Below are 24,521 nucleotides of genomic sequence, written 5' to 3'. Positions count from 1 at the left end.
AAACCGGCATTCATTTTGAGCTCCAGGGGCTTGATACTCGCCAAGTTAAGTAGAGAGGAAAGACTTTCAAATACTGAAAGAGGCTTCTCTTTTCAGGCAATAAGACAACTTTATATTGCTTGTGTAACCTCTGTTTCGGATTTTGCAGTTCAATTGATAGCTCACTGTATAAAATATATATGAATTATTCAGAGGCCTTGGCTGAATATTATAGAAACATATATTTGAACACAGACAAATCCACCTTCATATAACCACTAGTTATAAAAATTTAAAAGAGAATTTAAAAGTGGTAAATAATACAACTAGCTAAATATAATTAATAAAGATAATAGCATTAAATTAAAATGTGTATATAGTCTTTGATTTTATGTCTAGACAAAAGATGAGTAGATATAAATTCTCATATAAACTAAAGTAGCACTTAAGTCCTTAAAAAAGAATAATTGATTCAACTCTGTGAATAATTAGATTTAATGAAAGCATATCTGTTGCGAGAAAATTTAGCAAAAATAAGGCAAGAAATAACGGTCAAAGTTTCAAAAACTCTACAAACACTACATACAGGAAAGGATTTATAGATGCGCGATACAAAACAGTTTCAATAAGCTTCTGCCAGTGCTGAAAACAAACAAGGATAATGAACCGCAGAGAAGAAAAAAAAATCCATCATCCCAGCAGCGAATACGGTGACTGACTCACCAATCGCGAAAATGCCCGCTTCTTTTTCTGCTTTGGAAGAGCCGGCACCACCGCTGCAGGTGTCAGCTGCTTGCCTAGCATCGATGGAGCCGCCGGAACGACAGGCCTATGTTGGGGTCCAAACTCTGGCTCCAGCAACGGCTCCGGCTCAGAAGATGTTACGGACACCAGCACGGGTGCGGTTTGGATAGGAGTAGAAACAACCTCAGCATTCGCATTTCCAAACTCCGAGTCGGCAGGTAACTCAACAGAATCCGGTACAACCTCCACGGCAGCTAATTCCTTAATATCCGCGCCCGTGTCGATCAGTCGGAATCTGTACTCATCAAGCATCATCCAGCGTTTCTCGACTGCCGCGGCAAACCAGCTGCGATCGATGAGGACCATTTGGGTGAGTTTGGAGGTGGTGTCTAGCTCCGTTTCGCGGGTTGAGGTGTAGTCGCGTGCTAATCCGGCTTCGAGAGCTTTTAGCTCTAGATTGTTATTCTGCTCCTGCGTAAGGATTGCTTGCCGATGGGCTTGTTCAAGGGTGCGCCTTTCGCTTTCCTGGGAGGCTTCGAGTTTATCTAGGATGGCCTTCTCTCTGCTCTCACGATTGGTTTTCTTTTTGAGATGGCGCGAGACGGTGAGGAGTGTGTCGTCCTCCTCTTCTTCATGGCGGGCTATCATGCTATCGAATTCAGCCTTTTGTGAAACTATCAGTTGATCCATGCGCTGTTTCTGGTTTGTTCGAAGACCCTCCAGGAGCTTATCCCGCTGTTGCTCCACCACTGAAGGGCCGGCTGTGGTCCTACTGTGGAGGCCATGGGCTGCCTTTTCGTGTCTCTTGTTCAGGAGGGTCTGCTGGTACTCATTGACACTTGACAAAGCAGTTCGCAAGCCCCGTAGTGTGGCAGCGATATGCATCATCCGTTTCATCTCTTTGTCGCGGAGCTCCTCTTCTTCCTTGCGACGTTGCTCCTCTCTCCTCCGTTCTCTCTCCATTGCTTCCTCGCGCTCCATGCGTTCAATCTGCGCAAGCGCCTCTGCGATCTCAGCTGCCTCCTTTTGAATTTGTCGATCCCTCTGCAGCCGGCGGGCTTCGATTTCAGCTTGTCTACGTCGGTGATCATCTTCTGTACAGTCGCATGTATGCCACCGAGCTGCGCATGTGTAGCTGCAAATCGTGTCGGTTTGGTCAGTGGATATGAAGCGATGAATGAAAGCGTGTCGAGCGGCCATACCAGAACTCTGATCCACAATTACAAGTAATATGCCGACAACCGGCAGTCAACTCAACCATAGAATGGCAGCTGTAACATCTTCTCCAGCCGTGATATTCAGCTTCTTCCAGTGTAGCCTCCAGCCCATAGTCTTGAGGGCAGTCATTCAAGTTTGCATGCGCTAGGCTTCGGCAGAGTGTGCAAATCTCAGTGCGGCAATATGGGCAGCTTTTTTGACTAGGCTTTTTGCCTTTTTTGAGTTTGTTGGGAGGTATCCATTTCGCACACGTTATTTCGGGACAATACACCCGATGCGGTTCAGAAATGGTGTATTCCTGCACCTTCAATCTGAATGCATCTCTTCCATTATGGTCCAAATTATCAAGGATAAGTCGTTGTGGTATCTCCTCAAGACAGCATTTTGGTGGGAAGAGCTTTTCGGTAGCCATTGCGGTATTAATGAGCTGCATAAAACATTTTAGGCAGTATTTGTGTTGACAGTTCAAGCTGATTAGGTTTTTATCCATTATCTCGTCAAAACAACTCGAACATTCCCTATATTGTAGCATGCCAAAATAAGCCTTGAACATAAAAGAAAGTTGTCGCTGAAAATTTGAAGCCCAGAAACAAAATTTCAAAGGCAGCTTACTTGAATGTATTGCGCTCCCTTAATCTATCCCTAAATGCCCTGGTAGGGTTCGACTTCTTACTGCCAATCCAGCCCAGAGGACGTCTAATAGACCCAGAGTCCACCGAGCGCTTCGAGGGCGATCGACTCCCCTCAGAATTGTTTAGCGATGATAAGCGAGATAACTGTGAGATCGAACCATTTCGCTGTCTGCATTGCGAATCGGACATGAGAGACCATCTATCCCCATTCTGGTGCGCATCTGACCCGCCATCCTGAGAAGGCAATGCCTTTTTCCTGTACAGGTCAAAAGATAAGGACTGGTGGATAATAGTTATAACATCAGGAGGGGTATTATCTGGTATAACTTCGAGCTCGGTAGGGAAAGGGTGCGCAAGCCAGTGGAGAGGTGGGAGTTTGTCAGTCCCCAAGTCCAGCTCTCTCAGTCCCACCAACTGGGGCCAGTCTAGCAGACTAGAGCGTGTGTCAGTCTTGCTTGCGGCCAGCATACGGCCGCTTTCTAAAGGGGTGGTAGTTGTCATGTCCAGTGTGCCCAAAGAAAAGAAAGCAAAGCAGACGAGCTTAGGTAGACGTAGATGAATGATAAAAAGACAAATACTCGAAGGAAACCTTTATTCAAATCATTGTCGGGAGGTTGACCAGCGACAGTGCAAAATATCTCCCTCAACCTTTGAGATTTCGAGGCCCATGAAAAAGTCTCCCGCCGAACAAGCTAGGAGATATGTAAGGATAAGGATTTCCAGAGCTTATTGCCGAGTAAAGCAACAAAATGCAAGGGACTAATAAATGAAGATATCGTTAACTTCGATACCTAGCAAAGGCTTGAGAGAATGAAACAGGCATCTCACACAACACAAAGCACAAGGGGAGAAATTGATAGGATCCGCGGTTTTTTTCAGGACCTGAACACAAAGAAACCTTCGAATCAAGGACTTGAGCCGCATTTAGCTGCTTGACTGTGTTTGCCAGACACATGACGCCCGCTGGCTGAATTCCTGCGGGGGCTTGAGAAGGATCAGGGAGCGGGGCAGATTGATAGGGCGTTCCTCGCAGGTATTTGCCATTTCTCGGGTGGTTGGTTAGATGGTGGCTGTTCGGCAGCGCGGGACCAGATACCAGCTAACAAAGCTCAGGCAAGCCAAAAACTACGAGAGACAAGGCTGCCTTCGTATACAGCCCACGCAGTGCCCACTGCCGAGTCACTCATTGGTGGTTGATGTTGATTCAAAGTGCCATGAAGACAAGGCTGTGCACCCTGTCCTCTTCTCCGAAGAGATTACTCTCTGCTCATGTTTTTGACTTGGCGGCGACTTGTTGTGACTTGTTCATAATTGATGTAATTACGGCGGACTATACGCTGCGTAGTATAACTGGCGCCGCAGGGATATTCACTCGCGGTGAAAGAAAGGAATGAATCCAAGTGACGTCCTCATGTATGAAATTGCCGTCATGCGGCGCCCAACAGAGGCCGGATGCCACAAGAGCCACTTACAGTACCTCGCAATAAGTTTGAAATTATTGTGACTTCTCATCAAAATCCACTAGTCCAAAAGTAATTTAGTAGTTGTACTGTTTATTGCAGAACTAGTTCTGATTGATTAAATTACATCTGGAAATCAAATATTTCCACTCAATAAAGAAAACATGTGAGGAAGAAGATAGAAAAAATGAATAAAAAAGTAGAGAATGGTGTAGATGAGTGGAAAAATACAGGTAAATGGATGCATTTGTGACACTATAACTACAACTAATTACTACAAGTTAAACTACTTTTGGACTAGTAGATTTTGATGAGAAGTCACAATAGTTTCAAACTTATTGTGAGGCACTGTATCTTCACCCTCACACTTTCTTCCAACTATACTCTACTTGTATGAGACCGGCTTTTTTCCAGCACAGTACTAACAGCACATAGCGACCTTTATAATTCATCACCATGCCCGAACCCGGCGATTATCAAGCTCAAGTAGCCGTGCGAAATGCAGCTCGCGCGGTCGGTGCGGCATTACACCAAACCAAGTACGCCATCATTGGTGGAGCAGCATGTATGCTCCTCGGTTCGCAACGTCTTACTCAGGATGTGGATTTCGTGGTCCCTACGGGACAGACACGGGCTGCTCGGCAAGAGCTTCGGAATGCAGGTGGCTTTGTTATCGAGCCAGGAACTCTCCGCACCCATTACCAAGGGGTTGAGATTGAGATCCTGACACCACCATCCCTCTTCAAAGAACCATACGATGCGGAAACACCAACAATGGAAGTTCAACAGGTGCGCGTTCTCAAACCTGCACTCATACTAAATGCAAAATGCCGGTCAATCTTGGGACGAGCCAACGAAGACAAAAAAAGAACCGACGCAGAGGATATCGTATTTCTTCTACAGTGGTTTGTGAACAATCCGTACCACCCAAAACCGACTGCGGCAGAAGTCCCGAATGCTACCAAACAATTCCGCGATTGGTTTACCGCGACATATTGCTCATCAGCGGAGAATCAGGCTTTGTGGGCACAGGCTGGGTTCGAGTGAAGTCCACTCTAAATATATGCATGCAATAGCTAATCCGGGGTTCTGTTAATAAGTACCTTCTGACCAACCTCAATATGGTTTGGTAGCAGGGGGCCCTGAAGATGACATCGCTTAATCAATCAAGTTCCCACTCAGAATACCCCACTCATTGATGTCGCATTTTTGCTTTCTACAGTTTGTTACCTTCTGCCATCTTTTTTCTTTTTGCGCTCCTGCAATTGATGGCTGTTTGTCTCTCATGCCCTGTTCCTGGTCACAGATTGAAGACATTAAATTACCTCATGATTGAAATAAGAATCTTAACCGTAAATGAAATAGGTCTGTAGCATAAATTGGGTTCTCCTTGGGTGTGAACTGCAAGTAATGCTCCTCAGCGGCATATGAGAGGGGATAGTATGAATAATAGTGTAATCACAGCAACCAAAACACTTGTTATCGAGAAGGCTAAATACTATGTATTAGCATCCCTATTACTCGCTAGAATGCCATGTGACCACATCTATTTAAGCAGTGCTGCGCCTGCTAGATAGTTACAATAAATCAACCTTCCACCTCCATCACTATGTGATTATTTATGATTTGCGGGTGGAAGCGTAGCCAGTAATCGTGCCTCAACATCAGCTGTGAAAAATCGCTCATCATCCCTCGAAACTGAGCATTCCTGAAATTCATACTCCCCTCTGAGTATGGAGTCTCGGATCTTCTGTGAATGAATTCTAAAAGGCTCTCGGGTGTAGCTGACTCCTGCAACTACATCCAAATGGTATTGCCGATGCTCCATCTTCAAGTAATCAGCAAATTCTCTGAGTTTTAAAATTGGAATATAACCATAAAGATAGCCCAAAAAGCACCCTATGTGGCTACGAAAAAAAAAGTGTGCATCCGGAGTATCCAGCCATCTTCTGATAAGGGAATCCAGAAATTCATGTAATGGTGGAATAAAGGGCCATCTGGCAGTTCTCTGGCAATGCCAGCTTTTCTGTGTGGCAATTTCTGGAAGCTTGATATCCCAATCAGAGGCTGCTGTGAGAGCAACCACATCATCTAACAGGTCCACACTCTTGCATTGTGGTTCAACAAGATAGCAAGTGGCCTCCTTAATATCGATGTACTTTGGTTCAAAGCCAGAAGGTGGAGGGTGCCAGCCTCTTTCAACAAGCGCGTCTGCAGCTTTCTTGATGTCGGAAACAATGATGTGTACATAAAAAACAACTGTGGGGACTCCATAGTATGCTAAAGTATCCTCAGCCCAAAGGTAGCACGGTATACCGCTTTCCTTGAGTAGGCGGCACGCTGAATATCGCTCAATGGACCAAGGGTCATCGCGAGCTTTTTTTGCATATTGTTGAACGAGCCAGCCCTCAATGGGGTTGGCTTCACTAGGGGTGCCCGACATCGGTAGGTTTTCAGGGAGTTTAGTATTTGTATTGAGCTCTCGAAAGCCGTCTTGTTTCTAACTCCTACGACTTGCAGCTGCAGATGCTGTCAATGCGAACAATGGACGCAAGACTGTGCTCACAGGTGCTATGCGGCAGCACCGGGCATGGAAATCTCCAATGAGACCAGAATCTGGATGGTGAGCTGGAAAAGTAGGATCAAACGGCAGGAGAGCAAGGGCGAGCAGTCAACGCAGAATGAAGGCCAAACCCGCGGGAGGCTTCACAGTGAGATTCGAGAGGCGTACCACGGGGATAAGACGGTGCAAGAGGTGCTGACGGAGGATCAGGACGGGGTACTTGGTGAGTGCAGGGAAAACCTCAGCTGGATGTAGGCGAAAAAGGTAGTGGGAATTATCAGCGTGCAAAAGCAGCGAGGGCGCTAATTTGAGTTGGCTAGCTCCACAACACCATCCCACGTTATCTCTATCAATCACATAATTGGTCTTTCTTCAGAGACTCAAGCTGATCCTCTGTTCTTGGCTTCGGGGTACTCCCCAGCTTCCTTACGTCTTGTTCAATGATTCTCAGGGTTCAAAAGAAGGAAAGAATGGGGAAGATGGCCGGTCAATCCTTGGCTTGTTCTCTCTCGCGCGGTCAACCGAGCTACGCGAAGGGTTAGTTGAAGTTACAACCCGTCCCGCTATTGCCATCGGCCATTGCATACTCCGTACCGTGCATCACAATTGGCTTCTGCTATAGGCGGACAGGTCGTTATGATTGGACAGAGGAGAGGGAGAGGGACAGCTTATCTTCAAGTTAAGGCAAGCAATCAGGGATCAACGAGCGGAGAGGCGCGGCAACCATTTGTTGCTAATTAGTAAAACGCGCCTTATGACAGACAAGTTGTAGTTAACTAGTTAGTTAACTAATGAATGTATCTTACCTAATTTACTCACTCACTGTACAGAGTAATGAAGAACAAATTTAATCGCACGGAGAATTTCACTACCTTTGAAGTCCTTTATTTATACCACTCCGTACTGATATATAATGTCAGAATCATGCTTTTTGATCCGCAAAATCGTTTTCAGTGTTTCCCAATTATCTCCGTAATATCTAATATCACATGATAAACAGCATGCTCTGATCTAGAGACAATGGGTACCAGCACGTTCTTCCAAATTTATTCGTAGTGGATTGGAGAATGCGGCATTTGCGCGGGTTTGAAGGTTGAGTCTCCCCCACATCTCCGCTAGATATGACTCAGGGAGGGATATATAGTATTGCTTTGGCCGACAACCCCAAATTGAACAATTCAAAATATCGCAGATGGGAATAAATTATTTCAAGTGTCGCAATAAGAACTGAGCGAACATACCCTATCGCAATGGCTCAATCCCTCCACTTTGTTACCCTCGATGTGTTCACTACGTCCCCCTTCGCTGGCAACCCCTTGGCTGTAGTTTTCCTCTCCGACAACATTCCTATCACTCAAACCCAAAAACAAGCCATTGCTCGTGAGTTTAACTTCAGCGAAACCATCTTCGTCCATCCCTCAAGCGGGCCACAACAACCTCGCACCATAGACATCTTCACGACGCTGGCAGAGATTCCATTTGCCGGCCACCCAACCATCGGCGCAACATCATGGCTACTCCTACACTCCAAACTAGGTAATAGGGATGAAGTGCCACCATCAATAATTGCCACAAAGGCTGGAGAAATCCCAATCTCCATATCCGCAGAGGACCCTAAGATGGTCTCCGCGCTGATTCCGCATAACGTGCACATCCACTCGAGAAGGTTCTCTTTGGAGGATTTGCTCAAGCTGCACCCATCTGTGGAGCCGTATCTAGACCCTAGCAAGCATGCCGATGGATTCCCCATCGTCTCAGTTGTCAAGGGTATGACAGCTGCCCATGTCCGGTTGCCTAGCTTGGAAGCGCTGGCTGCAGCAACGACGGCTAGTGGGGCGTGTAGCTTTCCCGCGATAAGCACAGAGGCGGCAGGTTATTTTGACCCCTGCTGGGACACAGGAATACCCCTTCATGTGTATTTCTATGTGAAAGATGTATGGGACGAGGTGCGGAAGACAAATGTTATTCGCAGTCGAATGTTTTTCGACGCCTCTGAGGACCCGGCGACCGGAAGTGCTGCGAGTGGGCTTGTTTCCTACTTAGCACTGACAGGGAATGGGGGTGGAAACGGAAGTGGAAGCGAGAACGAGATGTTATTCCATGTTGTTCAGGGGGTGGAAATGGGGAGGAGGAGTGATATTGGACTGAAGGTTGTGTTGAAGGAGGGGGCCAAGGAGATCGATAAAATCCAGTTGAGTGGTAGCGCCGTAAAGGTGTCTGAGGGAGATATCGTCGTCGGAGCGGAATAGGAACTGATGTTTAAGATGTCATTTGAAGTTAGGATCTGTTTACAGGATGCGTTTGCCTGTTACCTTAAGTCATTCGTTGGAGAGCACAACACTTCAAATATTGATTTTTTTCTGTATTATGCGGTGCGAGGATGCTCAACTGCGTTGCCAAACATACTTCCCAAAGCAGTAATATGCGACGTCTGCTAGAGAAGCACATTCTTCATCTTTCTGACTTGCTCAGTAACACTGTATGCTCAGTCCGTCTTCACTTGGTCATATCGATTTCCTTTGTATTGATTTCTGTTCAATGTTTTTATCTTTTATTGGTATTCACAGCTACAGCCATATATGCTTCTCCCTGACATCTCACGACGCTGTTCCGCGTCCATCCTGATGATAGGGATCCGCATCCGTAAACTAACATAAACAACATATATACACATCCAGAAGGTCATCAAGTTCTTGAATCTGAGCCTAACAAACATGTCTTTTGCGCGATATCCGGCCTCCTTTCCCCATCTATACGTTTCGCCTCGTGATACTAAATACAACAGTACTTTGCAGGGCCGTCGGCGTAAGTCATCTTTAACACAATCCCTCCAAGCCTTTGCGAAGAGCATGTTTCACCGCAGGAAACGTCACACAGATGCCGGGGGTTCAAGTCAAGGCACAACGCCAACAACGTCGTTCACGACCAGCTCGTGCCCACCTAGTCCCGGAGACCTGCAGTCGCGATCCGAACGGGCCATAGCACCCGTAAAACAAACTACGGGCAGGTCGCTACCGACATCGGGAACCCATTCAAAAGGTCTATCCCAGACACCAGGGGGACTAGCCGCTTCCACTAAGGCAAGCCAAGGTTTTAATGGAAAGCAACAGAACGGTGACATCCAGATACCTGTACCAGAGATACCATTCATCTCTCACGAGAAGCCATCTGAGCAAGGTCAGACAAACAGAGGAAAACTAAATGTCAAATACACGACGTTAAAGGGGGGAACAGGCCCACCTCAGGTGTCACGAATTCCATTGCCCAGTCCCCAACCAGACGGATATCCCAGAAGAAATACAAACGCAGGGGCCACGATTCCGAAGTCAACCACGTTCTCTTCCTTTATTAGTCTCAGACATGGTTCCTCTTTATCACGCCACCAATCGCTGTCGAGAAACAGTAAGGTTTCGTGTGGACAACCAAACCTGGACAGGAAACATCAACAGCAACAAATAAGAGAAAAACATCAGAAACTAGCAATAGCAGCAAACGCGCAAGTAGTTCCTATGGCCAATAATCCGCCAGCCGGATTATTCGCGTCACAGAATTGTCCGACATCCATTCAACAGGCACTATCTGACCAAAAAGGGCGCTCATTGCCAAAAAGTCAGACAACTCTAAACTTCGCCTCATATTCTAAGCTTCCTGGTTACTTTGCACCAGCCGAAAGCTTTATTAACCGCTACCAAATCAATGCCCATAGCAAGTGCAACGTCATTAAAGACTGCGAAGTAGGACCCTTAAAGAGTCCCAGTGGTCCACATAGCTCCCCAGATGCTAGGGTAAAGAATGCCTGTTGCTCGGATACACAGCAGCCAAGGAGCTCAAAGAATCAAAGCTCGATGGAGGGTCATAAATCTGGATGTACTTCGCCACATAACGACGATGACATCAAAACCGTAAGCCTGGCTAGAAACCCATTCCATGCCCCCATATATCGATGCTCTTCCATCAGGTATCTCTCGCTAACAAAGATATCCCTCGATTCTCAGGTAGCCACCGCCAAACCGCGCCAATATTGGCTAGGCCGCTTCTCCACCTTGGTAAATGCCTTCCACCACGAAGACTCTTTCAAAGAAGAATCAGGCGCAGTCACAGGATATGACAGTTCAGCTGCATCACCATATTACAATATTTCCCCATCCTCCTCCGCAAATATGAACGACCAGCGGGTCACGCGTGCTTTCGCCTTCCTCGAAAACGCTTGCACGACGGTAGAGGCACGAATCAGTTTCTTGGAATTTCGAGATGCCTATTCCAAATGCTTTGGCGATCGGTGGACAATGCGGTTTGTGCGTGATGCCGGTGCTGGTGTTGCTGGGAATAAACAATGGCACGGTGGCAGTACGTCTGATCTCAATGATGGAACACTTGTATTGGCCGGAGTGGCTGGAGAGATGGCTGACAAGAAGTGGAAGTGGAGTGACGGCGGGGCTTTGGGAGGGGGTGGTGGAGCTGGGAGCGGAGGGATTGGTTTGATGAATATGTTTAGGACGGTTCGGAAAAGTTTGGCTTGAGTGATGGGAGAAATTTTAGTTTATTTTTCTGATTATCTCCCCCTCCCCCTTCTCTCTCTCTCTCTTTTAATTTTTTTCTTCCTGTTACAAACAAATATCCTGTTGGTCCATTTGAAATACCTTGGTAATTTTTGTTTTAGTTTGCATTTTTACATGCTCCGTTTCGATCTGCTTGATATGCTTCGGAGTTAGGAGGATTGGAGTAACGATTAATATGGCTCCCACGATACTGCTCTTTGCGTTTTCTTTGCTCTTTTCTTAGCACTGCGAAAAGCCGGAATCTGGGGTATGATCTGAATGGAACAGATGTTCAATGCCCATGTTCCACTGAATCTGTGAAAGAGCGACACAGATGCGAAAATATAGAAATTTTGAAACAAGACGAAAAGTATGCTTTTCACGGATATCAAAAGATGGGGAAAAGATCAAAACAAAGTCTTCTGGGATAATGCCACAAACGCCTTTCCCATTTTGTCGTAAAAAGGGGGTGTCTTATACCAAGAAAAAAAAAAAAAACACAAAAGGGGTATAACCTACCCGGTTAGAAGAAAGAAATCAAGACTTTAAGTTACCCTTTAACCTCACTTTTTGAAATTAGCTTAGGCCCTTCCAGCCCTACTCCTTAAATACGCTGCAACTTGCTCATGCCGGGTGACAAAGAACATCCGCTTCCTCTCAGACTTCCATACCAAAACCCCAATTTCCTCTGCATATCTGCACGGGCCCTCAAACTCCGCTAGGTTAACAAAGTCCTTAAATAAGAAGCCTGGCGTAGCTTTTATTCGATCCCGCTCTAGCTGCCAGAGACGGATCTGATCAACAACGGTAGGCGGGAGAACAGTGGGTACGCCGACGGGGTTCGCGCCGGCCTTCGTTGCGTGGTACTTCCGCATTTGCGGGTGGGCGTGGGTGGTTAGATATGAGATGATTTGGTCGGCCGTGATGCCCATTTCCACGGCGCGTCGGACGGATTGACGTGTCAGCTTGCCTGTGATGAGGTTGGGGAAGCGATATTTTAGACTTGTGAAGAGGGCGATTAATGAGATTTGGAGTGGGGATGAGGTATACGCGTATAGACGGTAGTTTGTTTCTATGATTATGAAGCCTGTTGAGGGTTCGTTGGAGCTTGCGCTGGGCACTCCGTTGGGCGCGGTTAAGCTGCTCGAGATGGAGCTGCCGAGGGTTATAGAGTCGGAAGTTAGGGTTGTGGCTAGGCGGGTAGGGTAGAAACGGGTTGCTTCTTGGTGCGGAGAATGTTGGTATACAATGCCGAAATCGGTAAGGTCGGCCAGGGTCTTGAGTTGAGTGGATGTGAGATGTTTTTTTTCATATGATTGCCCGAGTTCGAGGCTGCTGAGGACGAAGAGGAAAGACAAAACTTCGATGCTGTCCATGCCTATTTGCTCTGCATTTTCGACGTAGAGGATTAAGATGTGCCAGACTTGGGTGTTGAGGTCCTGTAGGACGAAGGCGAAACCATCCTTTGTGATTTCAACTCTTCGGTCGCGGACTTCCACGAGATGGCAGGCTTGGAGAAGCTGCTTGACACCCTTACTTAACGTGGCTGCCTGCTGTACTCCCAGAGCGCTAGTTCCAACCATATAACCTAGAACGCCTTCCCACTGACTTCTTGCATAGTGGTCAAGTTGAGCAACGGTCATAGGGTTTTCATCGTCGGTTACGGACGGGACTCCAAAAGATTGCTGTTTATCTCCTCCTGTAAGAGCCTGTCGAAGTGATGATGAGAACGGATCCGTAACAGTATATGCCCTGACATTATCCGATGTTGTGGTATTTGAGAGGATATGGAGCCGGCTCAATATCGATAGCGCGTTGTCTCTCTCGCTTCAAATACCGTGCAATTAGTATCAAAATCTTGCGTATTGATAACTATATATTAAACCTTTGCACTCACCGTTTGCTCTCGGTCTTCACCCATAGTTCTAGATCTGCTGCAGGGAGGGGATCCTTAAGGTATAGAAGCGCCATGACGAAGCATTTTGCTATTTGGTATTAGCTATCTCATACTGAATATCATCCTATAGAAAAACCTGTATTGCGCATTACCCAGGTACGGCAACATTCGCCGGAAGATTGCTAGAGCTGTGGATGGTTGCTGGTAGAGTCTGCGGAAGACTGTTCCTGGCAGACTTTCCAGGTATTCCATCGAGCGGGAAGAGGACGCAGCCATTTTCACTTTCTTCCGGAACAGTGGCTCTGGGCCCCAGTCGCCGTTCTATAGGTATCACCGATCTATCATAGCGATACCAATCGGGCGCGGGATCGAAGTTTGCAAAACCCAAGGCAGTATCTGGCAGTGTCTCGGGCAGGAAGCTCAAACGGTTTGAAGACGAGAGAAGTTGATATTTGTACGGCAGGCGGGGCTTGCCAAGAGTGCATTCCATGCGATTATCTAAGCGTCGGCTATTGCGCTTCTCGTTTAATCTTATTGGAGAGGCGAAGATCTAGAACAACCTGGAGGGCTATCTCAAGCTTCAGCACATCCTTTGTTCGGTGCTTGGTCGTTCCAAAATGAAAACCTTAAAATTTGTTCAATCAGTAAGTATTTACATGTTTAAGCTGCTAATTCTCATTTCAGCAGTTAATAATTCCACTTTAATAGGTCTGGCAGTCCTTCCGGACAACATCCGGCTTAGAACCCAGGTATTCATCTGCTTTCAGACAATTGGAATGACTGATAGGGAAAATGCATAGTTGATGACCAGTCGTTGCGTATAGATTGCTGGATAAAGTATGTGGCTATGCCGATATCTATGAATGATAATTACCCTTTGCAGTTGCTGCAATTCAGTCCCACAACTCGAATCATCCATCTCAAGCTTGATCTATACAAACCCCAATCTAATGAGAGAACTGATATAATATCCTGAATATCAATAGCTCCGCGTGACAGCCGCACGCCCTGGTGTTGTGAACTTCGAACTAGATATTGAGAAAGACCATACAGTTTGTGTTTCCCATCGCTGCAGTGCTGGCGGGAAATTTAACTAATATATTCCTGTTTCTTTACAAGAATCGATTGGGTATACTCCATGGAGGCACGATTGCCAGCATGGGTACGTGAAATACACCATCATTCTGTTGTCATGCAATTAGCTTTTGTTGATGTTATATTCCGTAGTCGATCTCGGCGGATCGCTGGCCATTGCTTCGAGGGGATTATTCTCTACTGGTGTCTCAACAGATCTTCAAGGTTTGTTTTGAACTTGCTCAAAGCTAAGGCTTGAATTCTCTGGCCACAAGCTCTAATTTCATCACTAGTAACATACCTCAGTTCTGGGGGTAATATTGGGGATAAGATTCTGGCGGTAAGTTGGACGGGTTTGCTCTCCCCGAACCCTTATCTCGAGCTCAAGTCACTCAGGACCTCAATTAGGAGGTTACATGCGACAAATGTATGCTTTAATCCATTCTCCCGGCCCCCGGCTCAATGACCTCACCATATTAAAACTGTATCACAGTCGGGAAAACACTGGCATTCACATCGATAAAGTTCACCAACACCAATCACGAAGTTTTCGCACGGGGGAGCCATACAAAGTATGTGAACAGCTTTCTCAACACACGATACGATACAGCTGCCCTTCACTCTTGTTTTTCCCCCTTTGTCGGCCCCCTTTTCCTTTGGATTGAGTGGCACTATTCTAACGCCGAGCGCCTAGATTTGTTGCTATCGCATTCAAAGACCCGAAGAATATTGTCGACCAGCTGAAGCCGGAAAATGGGGAAGAAGTGAAATTTTAAGTATTCTAGCGAGCCTGAAGCTATCAGCTGTGCTCTTAAGGCAGGAGGAAAGAGGAGCAAATCGGTTGCGAAGGCCGATCTGGGTAGGCACGCATGCTAGCTAAGTTAAGGAAACCAACGGTGCCCTGATATGATAGCTGAAGGAAAGACAACTCTTCCACGTTGGATAAAATAAGCAGGGGATGGAAGACAATAGACTTTGTACATACATACATGTACAGTGCATACTAAGGAAAGAAATTTGGAGAAAACCAAATGCCCTGCAGGATATATGGCATACCAACAACATCCTATACCTGAAACTTTGAATTGAACAATATAGCCATCGGGTTTGATAGGAAAGGGAGAAAGCCAAACCGGTGTTCAAGTAGTATTTTATGGGGATAATCATTAAGTGTACAATTTATCGCGTAAGGTTAGTAAAAAGTTGGAGCTATCTATATTTTAGTATGCCCTCTAGACATACGAAGGTCAAAAGACGTATGTGAAGAAAGCGTCAAGAACAGACGAGGCATTTCAAGAGTCATAGATCCCAATCCTTACATATCCCAGTACTGCTTCGAGGCAAAATGAAGGTCAAATATATTTCAAACAACGTTAAAAGGCAAAGAGAAAACTCCCTTCAGAACGATACCCATGCATACCAAAGTGAGAAGAATAAAAGGAAGAGAAAACTCTCAAAATCAACCTGGATGTTTTCTCAATTTTAATCAAGAATACTCTCTGGCTGTACAAACCGCTCTTTATCCTCATCGTCCTCATCCTCCCCTTCTTCACCAATGGTTGCCATGACCTCATCGGCATCCGTAGCAACAGTCGCTGCGCTACCCTCCTCCGCCAAAGCTTTAATCTTCGCCTGGGTCATTTCGTATACGTATTGACCCAAATGTTCAATGCCCTCCATTGGCGTGCCAGTGGCATCTTCCACAAAACCTCGCGAAGTTGGGAAGAGTTCACCGGGAATAAGCATGAGCTTATCTGGTCTCCGGAAGAGAATGTCAAAGGCTGGTTTGAGTTCAAAGCATGATTCGAAGATCTCCCGGCGGCCGAGGATGTAGAGACCTAGCCGGGCGCGCGAGAGAGCGACGGTGAGACGACGGACGTCGCGAAGGTAGCCAACTGTCCGTGTACGTGTGAGGGAGAGGAGGACATCTGTTTTGTTTTGTTGGATATGAGATTCGAATACTATTAAATTTTGCACGATAGGGTTAAGTCATTTCGGGATATGTTTAAACTTACAGTCATTTTGCTCTCCCTGATACTTGTCCACCGTCGTTACAATTTTCGGTAAGCCGAATAGAGAATTCTTGGCGCACCTATGATGCAGAACATCCTTGATCAAAGCCCTTTGACCTGCATATGTTGTCAGAATTGATATCTTCGATGCTGGATAGCCAAGTAAACGCATGTACTGATATATGGCAACAGTGTACTCCGCCTCCCCAAGATTTTGAATGAAATGGGCTGAAGGTTCTCTTTCTCCAAACCCCTGATAATCCGGAACGTTAATAAACTGGTAGTCAAATTTGAAACCGGCATTGGCGAGTTTGAACTCCTCGTTTGTTTCCACAGCTGGCAAATTTCCCAGGCGTGGGTATCTCCATTTAAAAAGCTCTGCAATTGATGGCCGTGATCGACCCTGTTGATCCAGGTTTATTGTTGGTACACCCAATCTTACGAGACGGGAGAAGAGTGTTTGTTCAAAATTGGCGTATTGTCGGAAAGCCATGTTCTGAACTATAGGAGAGTTTTGGAGATGATCGCCGCAAAGCACTACTCGTTTCAATGGCAGTTCACCGTTTTTAGGATTTTGAAGTGCACAGGGAATAAAACTTTCGATCTCCGTCACCTGGGCTGCCTCCTCCATGACGACATTATCATAGTGGAATCCAAGGTTGGCAATTTCTTGCCTTCTCATAGCTGCATGGGTCGAAGTCATGGCAATGATTCGCGCTTCTTTGACTAGAAGATAGTTCGCTTTGTCTCGCTGGAATCTGAGTATCTCGAACGGACGGATATTTTCAAGTTCAGAAAATAATTTGTCCAAGTGCCTTTGGCATCCAGAAGCAATATTAAGCAACTCTTCTTTTGACAAATTCGGATCAAAAAGTGGTTTGGGGGTATTTGAGAAAAATAAGTGGAATGGGAAGGCGGCGATAACGGTTTCGCCGGGACAATCTTGGGCCTGAACTTTATCCCAATATTTAGTCCATGCTGGTCGAATGTATACTGTGTTGAAATAGCCTGCCGTCTCGCAAGAGTTCCCATGGGCCCCTTCCACTCCAATTGAAGCAGCCAGCCGATCTACTTCAGCAAGATAGCTCCCCCGGTTCTCGAGAAAAGTATCCACTCTACCGTATTTGCTGTAGCTCTCCTCGGTGTCCAACTCCTCCTCTCCACGACCTAACCGCAAGAGATGGCGCTGGTCAATATCTAGGGACATAATCTTTTGGAAAAGCTGGTTTAACGCTTGGTTACTATGAGCGATAAGTAATGTCCGCTCATTGGGGAAATTGTGATAAATATTGCTTATAATTTGAGTTGCAACGTCAGTTTTGCCTGTTCCCGGGGGTCCAACGATAACTGTCAAGCCGGGTTGGGTGCCAGAGACAATGGCCTCCACCTGGGCAGGTGTAAACCGAATCGTGTTAAGTTTCGGTTCATCAACCGGATAAGGCCCTGGGTTAGGTGGTCGGTACGAGGAAACACGTATCGAGCTTGGGGCCTTCTCAACAGCTTCAATCTGATCTCGTCGTCTCTTCTTCGATGCGTTTGAGGTTGTGGCTTTGCGGTCATCATCGAACATCTCCAAGACATACGGAGGGTCAAAGTGAGAGACTGCACCTCCGGCTGATTCAATTGTTTGGCCTGGGAAGCTTTGGATGAGGTGGTCCCAATTCAAAAATGTATCGCGGAAGTCGACAGATTTCACTTTATTAATGAGCTCTGTATATCTGGCACTAGCCGGATCTCCGTAGCCAAGGAAAACCTCCTGTATCCATGACGGAAGATTTGTGTTCGCGACTGTTAGGAACTGCATGGTTTCAAGGATTGGCTTGAAATTGTTTTCCCTTGCCCTTCGCCTAATAATCACATTGATGGATGTGTATACGTCGGATTTCCCTTTCGCAAGGTTTTCCATATCGGTTTTATATGATGCTGCATCGAGATTTACAAGTAATCGTCGAAGACGCGGTCGCGGCCGATATCCGTTAGTTTCCTCGGTTTGAGGCTCCCTTAAAAATCGCCCGTTCTCGTCGAGAACGTGCACAACTTCCGCCGTTCGGACATATAACAAGCTCACTTCATCTTTCGGATCTCGGCTATTGCTAAATATTTGTTTAACTGATTTCTTGGGTTGCAGCGCAAGAAGGAAAACGACATCATCAGGCCGAAGTGTTTCCCATTCCCTGCGAACATTATCACCAAGGCGGCTGACGTCCAGTGCAATTTCAGCACGAACATATGCAGGGTTAGCTGACCCAACTTTTGCCGGCGCAACCTCGATTATTGCCGGCTTTGCAATCGGTATTGCCATTTTCGAGAATCCTTCAAATGATACAGTCCCGGTATTCCTCTGAAGGCGTGGCTGTAATCGCTTTATCACCAATTCGAGGTCCTTTCGAATCTCAAAAAATGATTCGGAGCGGTAGAGCAAGAACGATCGCCATAAGAAATCGCCAAGACTCAAATACTGTAAATTTAATTTTGGAATGGCCAATGGCCGAGAGCCATCATAGGACTCATTGCGAATAAGAGCAGGGTCGTATAGGTTCGATTCCGTAGGCATAATGGCCAATTTCTCTGCGGACTCTTGGAAGGAACGGTGGCGCTCGAAAGCTGAGAGCATAATTTCGAGAATTAGTCGCCGATCAGGGATAATACCAGATTGTTCAGGGTAGCTTGTTCTAAATCCAATATGGGCACAGAGGGCCAATAATTCTGCATCAGTTAAGGTCGACAAATGCGCCTCTAATTCATTCCGTTGCTCGATTGAACCATAGTTCGACAATGCCAAAATGGTGAGTTTATCTTTGAAATGCTTGATTGCTGTTCTTTGAAGGTGAGCCAGCCCTCCACAGTGAGCATCGTAAACGGCCTGAGGAGACTGGTGCTCGCCAGACTGATCGTCTACCGCGAAGTTGATAAAGTGCCTGAGGAGAGTATAGAAATCACGGAAGAGCGCATTTGATTCTTCGTTGTAGAGTCTCGACACACGAATTACTGCAAGGAGGTTTAGATCCTTTAGCATAGAATTGAAGTATCGCCTTGTTGGAAGCTGGCTGTCCAGATCGACAAGGAATTCCATAAATCGTTCACAATATCGCACATTGTCCAGATCGCTGCAATCAGCCACGTTGATTCGTTGGAGGAAATCGAGTAGCATCGAGTACAGCCAAGAGCGCTCAAATCGGAATTTTGCCTTTCCGCTATCATCCGCTTTCTCGTACCGCTTTACAGCCATTCGCCATCCCCTCTTCAATGCGTCCGATTGTTCAAGGAGCCTGTTCCTTGAAGCATCATTGTGAAGATTGTGCCATATAGATATCGTGACCAACGGAGCGCATTCCTTGCGAATAAGAGCATATTCTAGCGATCGAAAGGCACTGATAACAAATGATAGTAAATATGTTTTGGATTTCGTTGGTAACGTTGTATCGAGGTTCATAGCAAGGATGCGGCGGAAAAGGTTAGAGAAGTCCGTTGGTCTCTCCGTGAAATGCTCTGCGACTGAATCAGTAATTTGTCTCTATGACACCTATGCGGCTTCTAGATCACATTACCCCATATTGGTAAGTGTTCCCTCTGTTTTACCCCCGCGATCACAGCAATGAGCAGGACATGGTAATTGGAAGAATCTTCGGAGTATGTTGGCCACAGAAACCTAGGTAAATTGCACGGATGTCAGCATGATTTGGTCTGGAAAACAAAAAAGAAAAATGAAGAGAATGTAATCTACTTTTCAAGTATATGAAGATTTTCCAATATCAGAAGAGAACGAACAGCAAATTTTTCTGACACCAAGCCATCCCAGAGGTCATTCTTTATCACCTCAGGCTTTGCTTTCGGAGCTTTTGAGAGCTTCATCCAGTGGGTTTTGGCCAAATTCACCCACCGGCTCTCCTCCTGGAGGTCATTCACCGTCGGGCGAATATCAAAGCTCTGCGCCATTGCTGGACGCATTTGGAGTCCCATTGCAGTCTGCTTGACGGAATGCGCTTGAAGTTCAACAAGGTCGATGTCGCCAAACAACAAAAGCGGTTTTAGGAAACGCTCAGAAATCGTCCGTGCGCGATTTGTCACCCTCCGTAGACAAAGTCAAACTGCCAATCTGAGCTACAAGACATTACCTTAACAGTTCTTGAGTGCGCTGAAATACGAGGCAGTCCAATTACAACCATCGTTCTGCGTAATTATGGCTGGAGAAAATATCGCTTCTGTGAAGGTCTACCGGCAATTAGTCCAGGGCCTTCTGGATAAGGCAACGGAGATCAAGAGGGACTGCAGCATCGAACCCCCTTTGAATGATGCCGACCTCGGCGATGCGATACGGCGAATACAACAGGACCAAGAGAGTGGACTAAAGGAGCAGAGCCAACAGGCTCAGTACGCAGTGGTCGAAACTGCCTTTCGGGAAAAGTTCTATGACCTTCTTGTCAGTAGCGCTCCTTCAAAACCAGCTGTTTGTGTTATTTCCCATCTAACCAAACTTCGAGGTAGGCCACAACATCGATTGATGAACCTTCGTTTATTCAAATGTGGAACCTTCTAGATATTGTATCGATATTTTCGGATAATGGTGAGTTCCGTGCGCAAGATATTATTTGGGGATTAGCGCTGATACGCTTTGTAGAGCAGTGCGAACCCGGGCTTCTATTCTGGCTTATTGAAGAGCTGCTAGACAGCCAAACCATCGATGGCTGTCGCAAGGTATTTGATTACCTAGAGTCGAGGAGAGAAAGAAATACTGCAGTAAGTTTTTGCTTCCTGAGAGTTTCATTGCGAAGATCTACTAACGGCTGATGGTTTCAGAAACATTTTAAACAGAAGAGCTTGATTATACTACGATCGTGCAACGAACTCCTGCGACGGCTTTCGCGCGCCGAAGATACGGTATTTTGCGGGAGGGTCTTCATATTCCTCTTTCAAAGCTTCCCACTAGGAGACAGAAGCTCTGTCAACTTAAGAGGTGAATTTCATACTGAAAATGTGACTACCTTCGATGAGCTTCCCAAAGCTCAAGAGTCCAGCGAAACCCCGATGGATATGGATATCCCCGAGAAAGAAATTACGGCGGATACCAAAACCGAATCCGCACAGGTCACAAAACAAGAACCCGCCGGACAAACAACTCATCCAGCTGCTGTTGAAAGCCTGCAAATTTCAAAGACCGACGCAATGAAACCCGTCGAGTCAGAACCTAACTCAATCCTGTCTATGGATGACCTATACCCTATTTTTTGGAGTTTGCAAACTAACTTCTCTTCGCCAACTTCTCTATTCGATCCTGCCAATTTTGCAGCTTTCAAAGCGGGGCTTGAGGCGTCCCTCTCTGTCTTTCAAAAGGTAAACGCCGATATGGAGGTCCGAATGATGAAAGGGTCAGAAGAAGCGCGTCGTGGGCCTAAACGCAGGCGCATAGGTGACGGCACGGAAATAACGAACAGCTTCAACCCGAAGTACCTAACGAGTAGAGATTTGTTTGAATTAGAGGTTGGTAGGATTCGCGTGGCGGTAACCTGCCGGGAACACAATTACTGATTTATTCTAGGTCAACGATGTCGCTTTCCGGAGACATATCCTAGTCCAATCTTTGATTCTTCTTGATTTTGTCCTCTCGCTCACACCGAAAGCTAAGGCTAAATTGGCGGATTCAACAAACAAATCAGTTCTCTACAATTACGTTCTTAATGACGAAGATGTAAGCTTTCCCATACTTTTTTTTTCAAAATATGTCGGATCCTGACCATTTTCCAGACGAAGTGGGCGTCGCAAATGAAAACTTCCATTGCGACCTATTTGCAGCAAGGTTCAGAAGGGAAATTTTATTATCGAATGGTGGACACTGTTCTCACTCGGGACAAAAACTGGGTTCGATGGAAGGCAGAAGCATGCCCTCCAATCGAGCATACCCCAGTTTCAATCCAAGACTATTTGGATACGCAGACTAGTGCAATTAAGGTATCGACGAGCAAACGACTTCGATCCACTCCGTTGGGATCCCTAGACCTCAACTTTCTCATGGAAGATAAAAATAGCAGCAGAGTAGACCGTCTTAAACATCCAGACAGGTGAGTAACAATGATGTAACCCCAAGGAAAATCTAGCTAGAGCTAAATCCTATCGAATTAAAAGATTCTCCACTCCAGCGTTAGATTTTTATCTACGCGGCATTGCAGACGATGAGTTCAATATTGATATGTCCCAGTCGCGAGAAGAGAAGGATGAAGCGATCAAAGCAAAAGCAAGCAAGACCTGGAGAACGCTACGTCTTTCCTCTCGCTGTAAACTAGCGCTGTTCGACAAAATCGAGGACGGAAACAATCTCAAAGTTCTTTTTGAGCTGCCTGCTTCGCCAGAAGATACACCAACCGCGGCCAACAAGCAAAAAGCTACAGTGGAAAACGGGGTCAATGGTCAAGAGGGATCTTCCAAAAGTACGCAAGTGAAAGGGGAAGAGGCGAAGGAAAACCAGCCACCTATATCATCAGATGGAACAGCCCATCAGCAACGTTGAGAGTCTTAATCGAGGGTGATACATTTTGAATATGCATTCTATAAAGTGTCCTAGCGACGGCAAATTTAGACTTACTCAATACGGGCGACTGCGGCGATACAGATTGCACAATACGAATGGGCTTCAATGGAAAAGTAAGATGCCTAACACCGCTCGAAGTCTGGCTTAGCCCTAAGAGGATATGACTCATATCGCGCAAACGATTCCTATCGTTAGTTACAAAACGAATTCAACATGTCGTCGCGGTCCTTGCTCAACATTACCACCTCAAGAACGATTGGCTCCAGTTAGTCGTTGCCATATCGAAAGGGCATACTGGCGCCTTGCTGTGTTTAAGCAGAGCCGGGAAGCCCAACACCCACGCAGGGGTAGAGGACATGCGAGTTGATATGTGAGAAACTTTTCAAGATTGCCGAATAATGCGCAGCAGGAGCATGCTGTTATGGTATTATATGCTATGTTAGATTTTTGGCTCACAAAACAAATGGACAGAAAATGGACAGAAACTTGTTTGGGGGAGTAAATGATTAAATCTAAGAGCCAATAAGGCCACTTTGCTTCCTGCGATGCTTGAGATCTTTTCTCTTTATTATTCTCTTTTTCTTTGATGGAGGTGGAAGGTTGGTTCACTTTAGCTATCTGGCATGCGCAGCACCAAGCGCGTCATGTGGTCATAGCGAGAGCGCCAACATTTCTGTCAATTTTAGGCTATGATGTGAAAGGAATAGACCTCATCAGTTAAGGCTACAAGTCAACCAATGTGGCAATGACAATAAAAAAGAAGAGAATAAGAAAAGAAACCAAAACCAATGGAAATATAGGAACGATCCCCACACGCTGTCAGCAATGCCATGAAAACTCCAGTTGCAAATGAGGGATGCGTATGCAGACCATTCATATACTGCTAGAAACGTAGACAGAACATCGCAGAAGAAGCTGCCAGGCGAAGCACTCCAGCAGATTTGTGGTTTCTGAGGTTTTTTTAAAACCTCTATAAAGTTCCAAACCCAGTCAATGGCTTTTTGCCCCTGTCTGTATCCCATCTAGCCTGCTCCTTATTGAGCGTCTTCATGCCGATTAAAAAAATGGCCGGGAGCAAGATCTGACTTTTCAAAAAGGTTGGGCTGCCCAATTTGAGAGGGGGAAGTATCTTAGTGTCACCAAGCACTTCGTACTCCCTTCTCGGCTGTGATGGCAGGAAAGTTGGTAAGCCATCACAAGAGGGAAGTAAGAGGTGGATACATTGGTATGGGACCCGAATCGCTCTTTCAGGATGTCATTTTGCTCATGCATGGCAAAATATCGAAATATCGAAGCCATGAGCAACGACACAGCCTTTGCTTAAGACGCCATGCACACGTAACAAGCCGTGGATGAAAAATTCGGTCTGAAAATGACTTTAAAATTTTGTTATATATGGGGATCTTCTTCCTTCGATTGCTTGCACACTTCCCCATATTCCAACCCAGAGAAACACTGATGTGTTAAAGCACAGGGGTTGCATTGCATGAGACTCGCAGAGTGGTTTTGGCGTAGTCCAAGGCAAGTTGCGCCTGGTGTCGCTCGTTGTTGGTCAACATAACCATGTTATCTGGAAGTGTTCGAGACTCAGTGTCCCCGCTTTGAGCTATATCTTTCATTCTTTCGCCAGCAACTGCCAACACTGACAACACAGGTTTGACACCTGGGAGTTACTGATCATCATCATCAGGGTTTGGAGGTTTGGAGCTCACCTGCATTCCTGGGCCTTGCATCAATGGCAGCTTATTTACGAGTATGTTTTGTCACCATCATTCCCCGTCTCTCCCCATCGTGCCAGCGAAATATGGAGACAGCCTGTGCATGTTTGCTGGCTGGTGCCTGAGCCTCTTCTGTAAAACATGCAATCTTGTGGGAAGGCGT

The 24,521-nt window shown here is 46.1% G+C and overlaps 10 protein-coding genes across 10 annotated transcripts; 5 read left to right on the top strand and 5 right to left on the bottom strand.

Moving 5' to 3' along the window:
* Nucleotides 1-669: 669 nt before the first annotated feature.
* HCBG_08272 (IBR domain-containing protein) lies at nt 670-2,353 on the bottom strand (the record flags this gene model as incomplete). Its single annotated transcript, XM_045435321.1, has 2 exons — nt 670-1,858; nt 1,926-2,353. The coding sequence occupies 2 exons, from the start codon at nt 2,351-2,353 to the stop codon at nt 670-672; spliced, it is 1,617 nt and encodes a 538-aa protein (XP_045283813.1).
* Nucleotides 2,354-2,549: 196 nt separating this feature from the next.
* On the bottom strand, nt 2,550-3,074 carry HCBG_08271 (uncharacterized protein; the record flags this gene model as incomplete). The annotated part of the gene is made up of 1 exon (XM_045435320.1): nt 2,550-3,074. The coding sequence occupies one exon, from the start codon at nt 3,072-3,074 to the stop codon at nt 2,550-2,552; it is 525 nt and encodes a 174-aa protein (XP_045283812.1).
* Nucleotides 3,075-4,489: 1,415 nt separating this feature from the next.
* On the top strand, nt 4,490-5,080 carry HCBG_08270 (uncharacterized protein; the record flags this gene model as incomplete). Its single annotated transcript, XM_045435319.1, has 1 exon — nt 4,490-5,080. One exon carries the CDS (start codon nt 4,490-4,492, stop codon nt 5,078-5,080), a length of 591 nt encoding a protein of 196 aa, XP_045283811.1.
* A 568-nt stretch (nt 5,081-5,648) lies between these two features.
* On the bottom strand, nt 5,649-7,176 carry HCBG_08269 (uncharacterized protein; the record flags this gene model as incomplete). Its single annotated transcript, XM_045435318.1, has 4 exons — nt 5,649-6,533; nt 6,600-6,661; nt 6,728-6,916; nt 7,149-7,176. The coding sequence occupies 4 exons, from the start codon at nt 7,174-7,176 to the stop codon at nt 5,649-5,651; spliced, it is 1,164 nt and encodes a 387-aa protein (XP_045283810.1).
* A 614-nt stretch (nt 7,177-7,790) lies between these two features.
* Nucleotides 7,791-8,845, top strand: HCBG_08268 (phenazine biosynthesis PhzC/PhzF protein; the record flags this gene model as incomplete). Its single annotated transcript, XM_045435317.1, has 1 exon — nt 7,791-8,845. One exon carries the CDS (start codon nt 7,847-7,849, stop codon nt 8,843-8,845), a length of 999 nt encoding a protein of 332 aa, XP_045283809.1.
* A 600-nt stretch (nt 8,846-9,445) lies between these two features.
* On the top strand, nt 9,446-11,116 carry HCBG_08267 (uncharacterized protein; the record flags this gene model as incomplete). The annotated part of the gene is made up of 2 exons (XM_045435316.1): nt 9,446-10,498; nt 10,592-11,116. The coding sequence occupies 2 exons, from the start codon at nt 9,446-9,448 to the stop codon at nt 11,114-11,116; spliced, it is 1,578 nt and encodes a 525-aa protein (XP_045283808.1).
* A 293-nt stretch (nt 11,117-11,409) lies between these two features.
* HCBG_08266 (RNA pol II transcription initiation subunit) lies at nt 11,410-13,421 on the bottom strand (the record flags this gene model as incomplete). The annotated part of the gene is made up of 3 exons (XM_045435315.1): nt 11,410-12,961; nt 13,032-13,119; nt 13,184-13,421. The coding sequence occupies 3 exons, from the start codon at nt 13,305-13,307 to the stop codon at nt 11,716-11,718; spliced, it is 1,458 nt and encodes a 485-aa protein (XP_045283807.1).
* A 227-nt stretch (nt 13,422-13,648) lies between these two features.
* HCBG_08265 (uncharacterized protein) lies at nt 13,649-14,881 on the top strand (the record flags this gene model as incomplete). Its single annotated transcript, XM_045435314.1, has 8 exons — nt 13,649-13,675; nt 14,018-14,083; nt 14,151-14,193; nt 14,259-14,330; nt 14,399-14,445; nt 14,514-14,532; nt 14,599-14,677; nt 14,800-14,881. 8 exons carry the CDS (start codon nt 13,649-13,651, stop codon nt 14,879-14,881), a joined length of 435 nt encoding a protein of 144 aa, XP_045283806.1.
* Nucleotides 14,882-15,587: 706 nt separating this feature from the next.
* On the bottom strand, nt 15,588-20,077 carry HCBG_08264 (uncharacterized protein; the record flags this gene model as incomplete). Its single annotated transcript, XM_045435313.1, has 4 exons — nt 15,588-16,033; nt 16,121-19,606; nt 19,666-19,766; nt 19,842-20,077. The coding sequence occupies 4 exons, from the start codon at nt 20,075-20,077 to the stop codon at nt 15,588-15,590; spliced, it is 4,269 nt and encodes a 1,422-aa protein (XP_045283805.1).
* Nucleotides 20,078-20,297: 220 nt separating this feature from the next.
* On the top strand, nt 20,298-22,619 carry HCBG_08263 (nuclear matrix protein; the record flags this gene model as incomplete). Its single annotated transcript, XM_045435312.1, has 7 exons — nt 20,298-20,537; nt 20,603-20,681; nt 20,736-20,854; nt 20,915-21,595; nt 21,654-21,803; nt 21,860-22,173; nt 22,238-22,619. The coding sequence occupies 7 exons, from the start codon at nt 20,298-20,300 to the stop codon at nt 22,617-22,619; spliced, it is 1,965 nt and encodes a 654-aa protein (XP_045283804.1).
* Nucleotides 22,620-24,521: the final 1,902 nt, after the last annotated feature.

Source organism: Histoplasma capsulatum (assembly GCF_000150115.1).
Source record: "Histoplasma capsulatum G186AR genomic scaffold supercont2.15, whole genome shotgun sequence".
Lineage (NCBI taxonomy): Eukaryota > Fungi > Ascomycota > Eurotiomycetes > Onygenales > Ajellomycetaceae > Histoplasma > Histoplasma capsulatum.
Note: the sequence above shows the minus strand (reverse complement) of the source record. Positions and strands in the feature narration are given on the sequence as shown.